The following is a 15305-nucleotide window of genomic DNA, read 5'->3' as shown; positions in this document are numbered from 1 at the left end:
GGCAACAGAGCCATTAAAAGAGCAACTGGGACTTTTTTTTTTATTGAAGAGAAAAAGTTGTCCATCTCAGCCTCAACAATGTCCTGTGCTTTCTTTGCTTTTCCATCAAGTTTAGTGTGGAGCAAAGGAGGCTCAAGCCAGGGGTCCTTATATCACCTTCTAGAACTACCAGAAAGAAGGTTTAGATTGGGCACTAATAGCAATTTCTTCACTGAAAGGGATGTCAAGGATTAGTACAGATGCTCAGAAAATTGGTGGAGGCCCCATCCCTGGAGAGATTTAAAAGCCATGTCAATGTGACACTTAAGGACATGGCTTAGTGGGTCAATGGCTGGACTAAACCACCTTTAAGCTTTTTTCCAAACTTAACAATTTTATTATTCTGTGAAGATGTAATAGTAGAAGAACCTAATCCTCTCCTGGTACTCCAGAAGCCTTCTGCAGCCAAAAGATAGCCAAACCCAGGATCCCACACCATGTATGACAAGCTTTTCCAAAGAGAAGGAGGGAAAAAAAAAAGTAATATGTTTCAGTCCTTCTACTGAAATACCAAGCTCTGTTTTGTATTTCTCCTGCAATTCCAGCAATGCAATGCTGGAAAGCAAGTGAACAGACTTGTCCTGTCAGGCCCAGGAAGGGGAGAGTAAAACCAAACAGGTGCCTGAAATTTACTGAGACAAGACATCCTGTAACTAACTACAAAACACGTAGAGCAACGTATTTTGAGATTTTCCAAGGATGCCTCATGGCATTGCCAACACATCTGGAAAACCAGGAAGAGGTCAATGACCAGAATGGTTTAATGTCAGTGTCACTCTGCAGCCTTAGATATGCTGTCTAACGTGGGTGATTTCTATCCCCTCACTATCACAGCCACAAAGAAACAGTACTACTAAAAACCCCTTATTTTACCAAGTACATATACACCTAGAGCACAATACCTACAAGTGCACACCTGAAAAGTATTGTTCCCTTAAATATGTAAGGGTACTGAAGATGCTAAAAGGAAAAGAAAAGGCACATAATTTTATGCTAATCATTTTGTGACCTGCACATGCCAGAACAGTATTTAATGACCAAAACTACATGAACCTATTTTTGACCTGAATGTGGCACCTCCCTCTCCTCATGACCTCTGCCCTCTCTCTGTACCACAGCTGCATGTTTGCCCAGCTCTGCTCTCACCTGGACTGTGAGGACGCCACCTCTCCCCATCCCTCCGTGACCCAGCCAGTCGCCAGCCTCCATCCTCATCTTCCCCATTCTGTTCCTCCCTGAAGATGCGCCAGTTCTCGCTCTCAGAGCGTATAAATTCGTGTTTCCTCCCCGTGGTCACTGTCCCACCTTCCTCAAAGTTTGGTCTCACTGCAAAGAAAACACAGGCCAGTGAACATGTGTCCTGTCTTCAGAAACACGGAAATACAAAAAGGTTGAAATCTTGCTCCCTAGGAGGCAAAAATGCACCAGAAGTGGTTATAGGAACCTAGGAGAGGAATGGAAATTCACAAAGGAAACGTGACGGATTTAAGAAATCCAGATCCCTATGTACCTTGGGATGGAACAACAACAACAAAAAAAACCAAAAACCAGAAGGAAGCAAACATATAAGCAATAGGAACATGGATAGGAAACACAAAAGAGGAAAAGGCAGTTTAAGAGATGTAGGTAAACCGAATAGAAAGAAGGCAAGAGTGTGCAGAGAAAAAGAATAAACTGCTTTATCATGAAGTGTCTCAAGCTAAAAGGGGAGCACAGTGCAAGCATTACATAAACCAAACACATTTCCTACTTCTGTAATAAAAAAAAGGTGATATCTATTTATTTAATCCAGCATACAGCAGTCTTACTATTAAAAAACACTGGAAATTTAAAGTAGCAGTGAGGAATAAACAAGAAAAAACTTAGCAATGTTAACATTATACTGTGAATCCATCTTCTGGAGAGCCAAAGTCAGTGTACGAAGGTCTAGAAGCAATTATGACTGAGCTAGAGGACAAGTCTACTAGAAGTTTAGGAGACAGGATAGCCTTTTAGTTCCCCATTTACATTGTGTTATATTTAAAACAAAACATAAAATCCTCAAGTACTTATGAAAAGCAACCTTATAAAAAAAGGATGATATAAATATTTTTATGAAAAGACTCCATATTATACACCAGGATTTCTACATCATACAGCAATATGCCAAGGCTTAACACAGATGCTTTCACTGCTGCCTTGCCCTGACAAGATAACCCATCACTGAAATAAGTTTCTTCAGCTGTGTAGCACCAGAATTCTCACAGGAACCACATTTCCCCACTGGTACTATTACCCAGTGTTAACCTGAAACTGTTGTCTTATCTATAAAAAGAAAAAATCAAGTACTAGAGAAAGGTATACTGAATCTTCCTATTTAAGACTCCTAAAATCCAAAATTTAAGATACTATTTGGTGAAGTCTGTTTAGCATGCCTGCTTTCTTAGACAGGAAAAACAAAAGAAAGCATGATCATGTACTAATACTCCTAGGGTGGAAAGAGACATTTTTAAGAGATTAGTTTAGGAAGCATAGGAGAATGCTTTCTTAGCACCAGGCAATTTTTTCAGTCAATGAAAAAGATGAGAGAACAAAGACGATCTGAAATTCTGTGGCATATCAGGTTTCTGCTAAGAACATGAAAATTCTTCCTGCTAGAAATACTGCACTCTGGAGGACAGGAAGCACACACTGACTGTCTGCTTTGCATGCACCTTGAAGAAAAACTGACATCCCTTCCCCACCATCTCAGAACACCTTTCTCTTCCTCCAGCTCTAATTTTTTTGGAATACCTTTCCCTTATATTGTTCCTATATGAAGAGCTGAAGCACGCTGGCTAATTTGAAATCCAGTACCTAATTAAATTTAACTTAAAGTTAAGCACCAGCACCAACAGGCAACGTCATCTATGAACACAAGTATAACCCAGTTACACCTTTACTTCACTGAAGGGGACATCTGGCTGAAGATCACTTCTGTATTTGCTGGGCTTTGAGAATCAAACAAAAAAAAATCTGAATACTATTTTGGCGGGGGGGTCTCTGGTAATATCCCAAATAAAATAAAATTACTGGAGGCTCCTCAACTCCCTTCATTTTGTACGTGTGATGCTGGCAACTTCTTTTATCTGGAGGGGATAAATCTCTGCAGATGAAGGTCAAGACACATTCTGTTTTCCCATGCTTCATGGAAAAGACAGGAAAATAAGCCAGACAAAAATCTAAGTTTGGGAATTTTTTTTTTTTATTTTAAAATTTTAGGTATCTAAAAAATATAATGCAGACTATGGTAAAAAAAGTCCCGGGAAGCCTCTCACCATTGCTCCTTGGATGGGCTTCCCATAGTAGAAAAGGAGAAAGCAAAGTACAGAGCCGAGTCAGCTGGAAGTAAACCACAGAGAGAGGTGCACAAGAGAGAGCACAGGGGAGCCTAATTCCCAGACAACAAGGCAAATGCCTCATTCTTTCTGAATTTATTTTTAAAATGCTACAAAGAAGAAGAGAGATATAATTTTTTTCATTTTGCAGCACAAGACATTAAATTTTCTCTTACTAAAACAGTTACCAAAAGAAGTTATTCAAATCACTATTTTGAGACATGGGAAGCAACATTTTTACAGATTTATTTATTATTTTAATAAAAACTCACAGCTGTTACTTGACACTTATTCAGTAACATTAATGCGAGAAATTTTAGACTCTACCAATTAATGAAAAAAAAAAAAGGGATGTTCTTCCCATCTATTGTAGGTTCAGTTGATTCTGGAGACTGCTCTTTAACACAGACAAGCTCTCTGCTCATAGGTTCTCTTCCACTCTTCCAAAAACATTTAGGAAAAAAGGCCAGTTAAAGAATACAGTGAAGTCTGCTTTGCCACTGCATATCCAGGTTTTAGTCCCACTACACATCTACTCATGTTATAGGCAAACCAAGGCAACTCAGGTTCTGTTATTCCTTAGGACAGCAGATTTTGTTCCCAAGAACTGAACTATCAAAGTCAGGTTTTGTATGCTGAACTTGCAGAAAATGGGGCTTGAAACACTTCTCTGTAGAGGTTATAAAACATCAAAAGCTGTTTGCCAAGATTAGACTCAAGTGGGATCCTGTCCTTCTTTTGATTTTAAATTCTATGGCATTAGAAATATAGAAATGAAAAAAAAATCAAATAAAAGGAGTCAGTATCATATTCATTTGAGAATGAGATCACCTGTGGTTCCAAAACCTTTCCAAACACAGCAGCACTCCAGTGTGTCACATGAGAGACTGTTCTGATGCCGCATTCAGTGGAATTAAGAGAAAAAAAAATGCAGTGTCTCATGACATATTTCAGATTTCTGTGGTACTAGGACATCATAGCAAGCATCACTCAAAGAACAAGTTATGTGTCCAAACAGGTCTGGCATTAGATGATCCTGAAGATTAGACAGACCAGCCAAGAAACTAGTTCTTTACAAACACAAACCAGTCACAGATTAAGGACCAGAAAAATCAAGCTACCCAAGTGACAGAAAGACTATAACAAAATTAATACAGGAATATTCATACAGATTACGTGAAAATTCCGAAGTCCCAGCATATTCTTTGCAAACTGTTTCTAGATTTGAGAACAATCGTTTCAGCTGAAATGACTTAGATCACAGAGTGAGGACTTGGCAATGTTTTAAGGATGAAAGAAACTAAAATGCAATCTATGGTTTTGCCTTGGACTAATTGACTGGACTTCCTGAAGAGAAGGAGCAGTAAAAGGGCACCTCTGTTCAGGCCTGTCACAAAGCCAGCAATGGTGTTTACAGAAAACTTCAGACAGAGTCGAGTGGTATCCAGCCAGAAAAGCCTACAGCTGTGCAACACTGATTCGAAGGGATACTGAATGTGGAGAACAAGACTGGATTTGAGGATGTGGCCCCATGGCAACGCATTTATGAAGAGGACTTACTAACAGAATGGCAAATAACTTCTGTTCTCCAGGCTGTCAGCCCACGTTTCCTACGCCATGCTCACTGTCTGGAGAGAATAAACAGGAAAGCAATGACTGACAGCACTGCTGTTTACAGAAGGGCAAGAACCAGGAGAGGCTATTAAGCCCTTTAACTTGTTCTCTTCTCTCTGCTGCCTCCTGTACAATTCCTCAAGAGGAAGATAAAAACCTTTGCAGGCAGTGTTTTTAAAGGATCTGAAATAACTTTGCTTAAATGTGTAATTTTTTAATTTATTTCACAGAAGAATAAATGCCCTTAAGATGATGCTTCTAGAGAAGGACTACCTTCTCTCATTAGAACGCTACTGGACATGCGAGGACCACCAAAGGAATACAAATACCATGAAGTGACTCCCAGTGACAGATCAGAAGTTCTGAATCCCATTTCTAGCTTCAAATTTTTAATCTCTGCATAAAATATCAATCTCAACAGTAGGTCTCAAAAACATACCATCAAATATAACTCCATATTTTCTTACTAAATTGGCCATTATCTACTGTCACCAGTGTGAGCCAATAGATTCAAAGGAATTTTGAAGAGTTCAATTCCATAACACACCAGAAAAATACACACTGTACTTTATTTCACCTGTTTACAACTGTATAAAGATTTCTAATTCATTCAGCTGAATTAGGTTAGAACACCAATGAACACACAGCATATGATTTCTACAGTTCAAAAGATGGTTTCTAAGAAATAGTTTGAGTCACAAGTAGGATTTTGGTTTAAGTGAGGCTGTGTACAGTGGAGGGAAGGGTGAAGGGCGAGTCACACTGTCCTACAGCCTTGTCACACTGGTGGGAGTCCCCTGGCACTACATTATTTGCCCTGGTTCTCAAAGTCACAATATGCCTATCAACTTTCGGTGCCATGCCTGAACATGTATTAAAACGTTCCATACTAATGAAGCAAAAAATTAATGTTTTGCAATTTAGGGTTGGGGGAAGGTTAAAGAAGAAAAAATAGGGAGGATTTTGTTTCCTAAGCAGGAAAGTCTACATTAATGATTTTCCCAGCAGGCCTTCAGTAGTTTTACTGCAAACAACCACAGCCTTTGTTTCTCAGATCCTCTTACATCTGACGTTCGGTCAAAGCCCTCACATCAGCAGCTCACCAAGGGATAAAAAAAAAAATTAAAAAAAAGGGAACCAGTACTGTGTTCCAGAGCTGTCCTCAGAGCTGGTCCAGCAGGGAAGCACACACTGACCACTCTGCACAGCTGCTCGCTCAGACATACCCTCAACAGCTCCTCTAATTTCATGAGTGAAAGAGCAAACAGCTTAAGCAAAAGTGGTTTCATCTGCTGCATGGAATCAGCAAGCCACCTAATCTGCCTTGTTTCATTCCTAAGCTTTAGCAAAATCCTGTGATTAATTCCATGTTTTCACAAAGGAGCAATGTGGAGATGAAAATGGCCAGGACTACATCTCCTGAGCAGCATTAGGCTGCAATTCAACAACACCGTCCTGAGACCACAGGCTGCACCATGAGCTGCACCCACCTTTCTACTAACGTTCCAGAGCTTGGGACTTAACAGGAAAGGAAGAAGTGGAGCAGCAGTGAGACACAAGAGTGTGTCTCCCTTCACTCAAACAGTAGTTGACACTGGTTGGAGAAAAGGTATCAGTGAACAGTGTAAGTTTTCAGCAGCAATATGGGAACTTTTCCACTCAGCTCTTCCAAGGAAATTTTGGCCTTTTCAACTTTCACGTAAAGCTTTAGGTTATACAAACCAAAAAAATTATCTTGATTAAGGAGCTGAGGGGGAAGGCACCCCTTCTCCAAGTAAGTGTTTGATGATTTCTCCTTGGCTGCTAAGGGTTTGTGTTGGGTAAAGAAATGCTCCTAACAAACCAGCATTCTTTTCCACATGATCAGAGCCAACCGGCCCCCCTGCAGGCAAAATGACCAATCAAATCAGCTTCAGATGGAAACCAATCCCCCCAGCATATAAACACAGGAATGAGACATACAAACCCATTTTTAAAGGTTTTGGGGTTTGTTTTTTTTTTAAATCTCTACCAACCACTTGTGGGAAGTTTCTTGCTAGTGCTGGGACCAGTACACCAGACCAGAGCAGTCCCTCTCCTGGAGCCCAGATTATCCCCTCCTCCTGCACAAAGACCCTCTGAGGACTGGTAAGTACAGAAAACTATCATATTTTTTCCTTCTTTTTTTCTTATTGTACAATTTTAATGGTTCTGTCACTCTAATCAAAGAAATCCAAATTCTTTTCAGGACAGAGGGTTTTATTTCTAAAGCTTGCTAAACTAGGTATCACCTTAGGCAAAATAGTTGCTGATTTTTCCTCCTCAAAAGGAAAAAAATGCTCTCTCAGGTCAGTCCTAAGAGCACACAGAGCAAAACCAAAGTCTTATGCAGTATTTTTTCAGGAAGTTTTTGAGATAATTGCTGGCAAGGCTGTGCAGACAGGGAGTATTTGCAAGCTCCAGCCACAGCAGCTGGTGTCATGAAATTGGCCAAGAATTATGAAAAAGTCATCCTCACCTTGCTGTACTTATAACTCAGCATTCAGTTCCATCACAAATTAAAAAAAAACAAGCTTCAGATCTTCAAACTTGCTTTTACCATCTCCAATTATATCTCAGACTTCGACAGTTTTCATTCATCTCCCTGTGCTTATGGACACACACAGCGAGCCAGCATCGCTGCCCAGGACACCACATAAGGACATGGAGTGAACTCCACCACCCTGCAAAACCTAGACTTTCTAGGCAAGCCATGGAAAGTCTGCATCACACAGGGCAGGACTGCTCTTCAAAAACAGCAAGTTCCACAAAAAAAGGCTGGTAGCACACTTCCATTACTGCAGCTTTACATCAAATAAAATCCTCCCTTGTAACTATCAAATTACACCTCAGTTATTAATATTTAATTCTGCATTTAAGTTTCTTTATAAGGATTTAATATATACTAGAATATTTTAAAGCCTTTACCAAGACTTTGCTTAAATGTTGCTTTTCTGCTTCTCTAAAAGTGGCTAAACTAGTTGGTCCACTCAGGTGCTACTTCAAAATCAAGAATTAGTGTTCATATGGATCCTCAGAGTGCTTATGTGAAAATACATTATATATAAAATGGAGCATTATTTAGCGTCCCAAAAATCAAGTATATAAGCAGCCTTGTTTTCTGTACTATAAAAGGAGACATACTTTCCTATTTTACCACCTCTTTTCTTTAAAGTGCATTCTGTAATAAACTGTCACAGAAACTCAAAAGTACGAGCTCTCACATCCTATCCTTTATGACACTTGCTTTGAAAAATGTAACTTGGGGTCAACAAATTCAAGTTTCCATTTTTAAAAGACCTACTTATAAATGTAAGAAGTCCTGAAAACTTATCTTAATTCTGTACACTGCTCAGAAGTAACAGTTTTGTCAAAAAATATTTCCATTCATCTCAATGAGGCATTAGCTACAAAACCAAAAGGACATGTATGTTTGAAATGTTAACTGTTCTACTAACAACAGGAGCATAAGCTTTCAACCAACACATCTTCTCAAGCTGAATTACTTCCTACATTTCTGACTGTCCCCTAATGTAAGTTAAATGATCCAGTCATGACATCCATACTGAAAAGACCTTCATTTCCTAATAATAATGCCAGAGCATCTCCAAGGGTGGCCAATCAGTCTAAAAAAACAATACACAATAATCTAAAAATAAGAACATACAAAAAAGCCATTTCAACTGCATGAAAAATGCCCTTAAAAATTATAATCTTAGTTTGTTCTTGCTGCAAAGCACAGAGGCAGCAACAGACCTGCACAATCTCAGCTCAGAGCAGACAAGCTTTAAATCTGAAGCTTGTACACAATCATGCAAACCCAGGCCAAGTAAAGAGGGAACATACACATCCCCAGAAGGGCATGCCACCACCTGGGTGGCAGAAGTAAATCTTCAAATGATGCTGCAATTATAAGCAGTTTTTGCAGTCACTCCCAGAAAACAGCAGGTCCTCAAGACTACTTTCCTGTCAGAATGAAGCAGCACAGCATAAACTGTTTCAAATCCCTTCTGAGGTCAATTAGAACAGACTTTATTAAGACTAGAACCTGGGCAAGTAGAGCAACACTGCAGAAGTCTGCCCTGAACACAACTCCTCGCTTGGGCTCCTCAAAAGGTTGCAGATGCATTTGTGTATCGAGCTGAGAACAGGCTGGAAGCGTCACTTTGAATGCCTTCAACTGAGAAAGCAAACAAAAATGAAGACAGTGCTGCCAGTGTCTTTCCCTCAGAGGAAAGACAAAGAGGACTCTTCCCTACCAGAGTCCTAAGAAAAAGCTAAGCAAGAGGAAAGGAGAGGAAATCAACACGGTGACATGGAATAGGAACGCAAAAAAGGCTGTTACAACACAAGGAAGACAGCCTCAATCAAAAGCGCAAAGCATGGGAGATCCGTGTGCTGGATATCATGAATTTCAGAAATGCAAGCAACATCCTAAACCTGTAATGCAAGGTTTTATCACACATAAATCATTAGCCAGCCAGGTCAGTTTAGAGTGTGTCCCAATGCTAAAGAAGGAATCTGTGATTGTTTTGAAAATTAGTACTCAGCCAAGCTTGATTTGTCTTAGAGAAGTGTATAAAAGAAAGAAGCCAGGATGAGGGACAAGGAGATAAGAAGACTGAAAACAAACAAACAAAAAAAACCTAAGAACTGATAGACACACTGGTGTTAGTGATAATTTAGCTTCCAAGAGAAGGTAAAGAGGAAGGATTAGACACAGCAAATGTGTGATAAGGGACTGGTCAGCATGCCAGAAGAGGTTTAAGAAAGGGATTTCTTGACAGTTCCTGTCTTTCTAGTCAAGGGCTTTCAGCTAAGAGATAGAGGGACAAGAAACACCCCAAAGCTTCAACAGCTGTGTAAGTCAGGAACCAGGAAAAGCAAAACCAAGCAAATAACGTAAAATAAAGGTTGTTGGGAGAGAATACTGGACAAACCTGGATAAGAAACAGTGCATGTATGCTATAGTGGAGACAAGCATTCTCCAATAAACACAGAATTTTTCTAGTCAAAGCTGAAATGCCTTTCCTAAAACATACACTGATTACTGGGATTAATGTGGGGTCATGGAGGATCATGCCAGGCAGGGGATTCAATCAGATGGCTCAAATTGTACTTTATAACTTCATTAATTTATCACTAACAAGGAAAGAAGGTATTCGTATTTTTTTACTATGGGCAAAGAAAGGAGTAGACAGAAGATGTTAACACTTTTTAAACTTAAAGTCACATCCACTCTTAAGCTGCCTCTGCCTTTGAGAATACAGAGGACTGATCCTCCAGTCTGGATAAGTTATTTTCCGGTTGCTCTTTTACCTCTTACTCTCACCCAACTGCACCACTCTCAGAGTTTATTGCAGTTTCTTATCTGTTTTTCTCAGTCCAAGATGCCAAAACTTAGGACTCTTAATCCATCATAGCACTTGAAAAAAGTGCTTATGAAAAAAGGGGTTTTTGGAACTTAAGCTTACACATTTCTAATGCTCTCCCTGCCACTGAACTAGAAAACTAACATTTTAAACAGTCCTAGACTAGAAAAATCAGAGCACTGTACCAGTGCATAACATGGTTAACCTCAGAAGGCAAATTCACCTGCTTGTGAGTCTCAAGGAGCAGAGACACAAGACTGCTCTGAAATGTGCGGCCGTGGGCTAATGTAGGCTGTCTTTCTCAAGTGCCTTCAAAATCTGTCAGGTATCAATTCTGCCCCATTGAAAAAATACCAAAGAACTTGACTGATTTTTTTCAGAGTTTAAGACAACATTAAGTGATTAATCACTACTCTAAGAAGCTCCTTAATCAACAAATCTGACATCCTACAATGCTGACAGCATTTGCTCTAAGTCTGTAGTGTTCAAACACACTGCTTTAGCACCCGTGTGAAGATCTGAAGCACAGCCAAAAAAAAATGTACAATCTTAAGAATGTTTTCCCTTTTTTCTTAATGTACATAACACCACAGAAAAGGCTTCTGTCACCAATCAGTCAGCATCAGAATCATTTTCACAACATGTATTCGTTTTGTAAACCCAAATTACTTAGAGCCTACAAAGTAGATCCTGCCCTCAAAGTATCACAAGAATTTACAGAAAAACACAAGCTTTTGATTGTGTTTCATTGTTTTGGGTTTTTTGTTTGCTGGTTAGTTCTGAAAGCATGATGCACTCAGAAGCATTTTGTTCAGTAAGTGCTCTCTATTCAAACAAGGGAGTGTTTCTTGTGAGTACCGCTTACTCTAAGATGATAAAACCAAGGCACTGTTAAGAACTCATTTTCAGCATGGTGCCCATCATCCTTCCCATTCAGAGATGCCCATTTTCCAGATCCTTCAGGCCTCCAGAAAGGCTCATGTAAATCTTAACACAAGCACTGTGCTCCACAGACAAGTCACCAATGATTGGATTACAGAAGCACGTATCATTGCGTTCAGGTTACAGTACAGCAAGAGTGAGAACTGCCATTCAGGGAGCTATGCAGCAGACTGAAGAACCAACTCACTGAAGGTGGGGGGTCATGCTATAAACTGGATGGACTACAACCAAAATCCTCCAAGACAAGCAGCCTGGTATCATATGCCAGGAGAACTTCGCTAAGTGCACTCTAGTCTCTGACACGAATGGTTTCAAAATATTCCTCTTGAGAGATGTGAACTGGGAAATTAAAACTTAGGGGAAAACCACCGAATTCTACTCAGGCCATCATCTACTCTATCTCCCCCTGACTATGGCATGGATAGAAGTAATAGCTGGATGGTTTTGAGAGGCTACGGAAGAAAAACAAAAACTTAACTAAATGGTCACTGTGATGTCAATCTTCATTGTCTCAGTAGGCATTAAACACAAGTAAAAGCAAAAGAGTGTTCTGTAGTTAACTAAAATTTGGTTGAAGATTAAGCAAACAGTCATGCAAACTGCTGGTTTATGGGATCAAAGATCACAAGACAAATTTTCACCTACCATAAATTCATTCTGAATTTCAGGATCCTTACTTCTAATGCATTTCAAGAGAAAGCTAAGACGGCACTGTTGGAAGGGAAAAATCCAATTCCTCTACAAAAAAATGTGATGGACTGAAACAGCCATCACTCAAAGGAAAGTCCAAATTGATAGGAAATCAAAACTAAATACACCATGTATAATTATCATTTGCAGAATTCACAGGTATTTTTTAATCCTCTGTTGCTCTACAAACAAGCTTCATCACAACCTTCTTTAAACAGGTTGTACACATAATGAAGTCTCCATTTTACACAAACCTGTACTTAATTTTAATCTGTCCCAGGTCAACTTTAAACATCCACAATTTATAAAATGCACGGATTTGAGCGACCACTGTCTTGTCAAAAGACATTCACAAGCTCTGGCAAATTCCAAAAGCTTTGAGGTTTAAAAGCAAACGAAGGAGCCTAATATGTCCAATACCTACAGCTATCCATCTGCTTCCCATATCTGCAATTCCACCTTAATTCCCACATGCTTGCTGTCCTATTTTATTTGGTCACTAATAAAAATTACACTGCTCAGGCAGACTAGACTGGAAATAATGTCAGAGTGTATTTTCTGTATTGGTCTCCTGCCCTCTTTTTACCTGATCCTTACATAAACAGCCTCAGACTTCCAGAAGCAGCTTTACAGTATTATTTACAGAATACTGTAATTCTGTTTAACTGGACATGGTGGGTGCAGACAGCAGACAATTCTTGAGCTAAGAGAGTCAGAAATGGCTAGTAGCTGAAGTATAGCACTCACCTAAAATGCATAAATATGTTACAGAAATAATATAATAAACATTCTTTCCTTAGTATAACACTACTGTTAATAGTATTCATAATAGTATTGGTAAATTATTATACTCTGCTCAAAAGAAGTTACAATATCTGATATAATCAGCAAAATTCAATTTCTTTTCACACACAATATGCCTAATCCCATCCCACTCACGCGTAGAGAATTAAAGCATGTGACTCCAATGTAAATTTAGGAAGGTATGAAATTTATATTTAAACAACTAAGCAGGGAGAATTTGAGTAGTAGTCAGATTTTTAAACCTAATCTTTTTTAGCAAAGTATTACCACAAACAGTGGTAAATTCCTCTCCAGGCACCTGACTTAATCTTCTCTGGATTGCAATGTATAAGCCCTCCTTTGTTGGCTGCAGTATTTCTACCCCTGCTGATGTGTCAGAAGCTGTGAACATTAGGCAAAATACAAATATGTGGCACTGTATCACTTTTTTTCCTTTCTTCTCCTTTCTAGAAGATGACAACAGATACAATAGAGAGCAATAACACCAAATCCAGCGCTCCTCTCTTGACTCAGAGATACCTGAGGCTGGTGACCAAGGATGGGCACAGCACATTCCAAATGGCTGGTGCCCAAGGCAGAGGTGTGGCGTACCTCCGAGACGTGTGGGGGATACTCATGGACATGCGCTGGAGGTGGATGATGCTCGTCTTCTCAGCTTCCTTTGTCATTCACTGGCTGGTCTTTGCAGTGCTCTGGTATCTGCTGGCTGAGATGAATGGGGACCTGGAGCTGGACCACGATGCTCCACCTGACAACCACACTATATGTGTGAAGTACATCACCAGTTTTACAGCTGCCTTCTCCTTCTCCCTGGAGACACAACTCACGATTGGCTATGGCACCATGTTCCCAAGTGGGGATTGTCCCAGTGCTATTGCACTGCTGGCAATTCAGATGGTCCTAGGGCTCATGCTAGAAGCCTTCCTCACAGGTAATCCCTCCTACTGCATCTTTACACAATTGTTACCGGTGTAACAATTAGTTTTAAGAATAGAGTTAGAAATAAATACTGTTCTTTCTGATATATGAAAGAACAATTGGCCACTACAAGGATGACAAGCTATGACTACAGCTATGTAGTACTAAAATTTAAACACCTCTAATCATCAAAAGACAAATTAGGTGTTATCAATATCTGGATTTAATAATTTCACCATTCATTAGAAAATACTTGTGGCAGATCACTGCATATCATTCTTATTCTTCTTATACCATTCTCTCTCTTAGCTATTATCATATAATTGCAGTGTTTAAAGTCAATTTTTTCTTTTTTACTTTTAAGGTATACTTTTGTCTGAGTTATCTTCATTGATCTTTAACTCAGTGTTTATGTATTCCTCAGTAGCCATTGTAATGAAAGTTTTTACAATGTCACAGCTATTTTGAGGTAATTTAAGTTATTTAAAATATTCATGTTTAAAGTAATTCAAAATAATTTGAAAATACACAGGTTAGTTTACTGTATATTAGAAAGAGCTTTGACAATGTAACATACTAAGACATCCAAATTACCAATTACAGTACATGGGGCAAGCTAACAGCCTCCTTGCAGCTACAGTTAACTTCCAAATATTAATAAGTGAACACAATTTAGAAAAATAAGCATTTCAGGAAAGCTACACCTTTTTGAAAAAAAGCAGGTTAGTACAGTGTCAACCTAATAGTTTTCAAATATGGTCTTTCCAGCCTCAGCCTGCTTCTGCTCCCTTGGAGCCTGCAGGGAACCAGCCCAGGTCCTGTGCTCACGCTGAGTTTGCTCTTTCCCCTGCTCCAGGTGCTTTTGTGGCCAAGATTGCGCGCCCAAAGAACCGGGCACTCTCCATCTGCTTCTCGCGCTTCGCCGTGGTCACGCACCCCGAGGGGAAGCCACACCTCATGTTCCAGGTGGCCAACACTCGCTCCAGCCCCCTGACCAGCGTCCAGATCTCTGCTATACTTTACCAAGAACAAGAGAGTGGGCAGCTGCACCAAACCAGCATTGACTTCCACCTGGACAGCATCACTGCAGATGAGTGTCCTTTTTTCATTTTCCCACTGACCTACTACCACTCCATCACTGCATCCAGCCCACTGGCTGCTCTCTTTCAAAGAGAAGCTCCTCACCATTTTGAGCTGGTCATCTTCTTGTCAGCTGTGCAGGAGGGCACAGGAGAAACGTGTCAGAGGAGAACATCCTACCTCTCGTCAGAGATCCTGGTGTACCACCGCTTTGCCTCCCTGCTAGCCCGCAATGCCAAAGGTGAATACCAGATCAAGATGGAGAATTTTGACAAGACTATTCCTGAGCTTCCAGCTGCAGCTGACTCAAAGAGTCCAAAAAGGACTGACAAGGAGATCCGCATCAATGGACAGCATACCGATAGCTTCCAGCTCTCTGAGACTGGCCTCACAGAGTAGAGTTAACAGACCTTGAACTTTGTGCTTTTTTAATTATTATTACATTAAACTTGCGGGTTCCATTTAAAAACTT

General features: G+C 39.9%; 2 protein-coding genes across 3 annotated transcripts in view; one reads left to right on the top strand and one right to left on the bottom strand.

Moving 5' to 3' along the window:
- Positions 1–15305, bottom strand: part of GIGYF2 (GRB10 interacting GYF protein 2) — a 62222-nt gene that overhangs the window by 24608 nt on the left and 22309 nt on the right. For both annotated transcript variants that reach the window (XM_058844304.1, XM_058844303.1), the window contains exon 7: positions 1186–1365. In XM_058844304.1, coding sequence (XP_058700287.1) covers positions 1186–1365 — 180 coding nt within the window. The remainder of the gene's footprint in view (positions 1–1185; positions 1366–15305) is intronic.
- On the top strand, positions 6961–15232 carry KCNJ13 (potassium inwardly rectifying channel subfamily J member 13). The gene is given in 4 exon segments (XM_058844310.1): positions 6961–6999; positions 7002–7136; positions 13286–13766; positions 14610–15232. Coding segments are annotated over 4 exon segments (1278 nt in total).

The sequence above is a fragment of the Poecile atricapillus genome, chromosome 8 (genome assembly GCF_030490865.1).
Source record: "Poecile atricapillus isolate bPoeAtr1 chromosome 8, bPoeAtr1.hap1, whole genome shotgun sequence".
Lineage (NCBI taxonomy): Eukaryota > Metazoa > Chordata > Aves > Passeriformes > Paridae > Poecile > Poecile atricapillus.
Note: the sequence above shows the minus strand (reverse complement) of the source record. Positions and strands in the feature narration are given on the sequence as shown.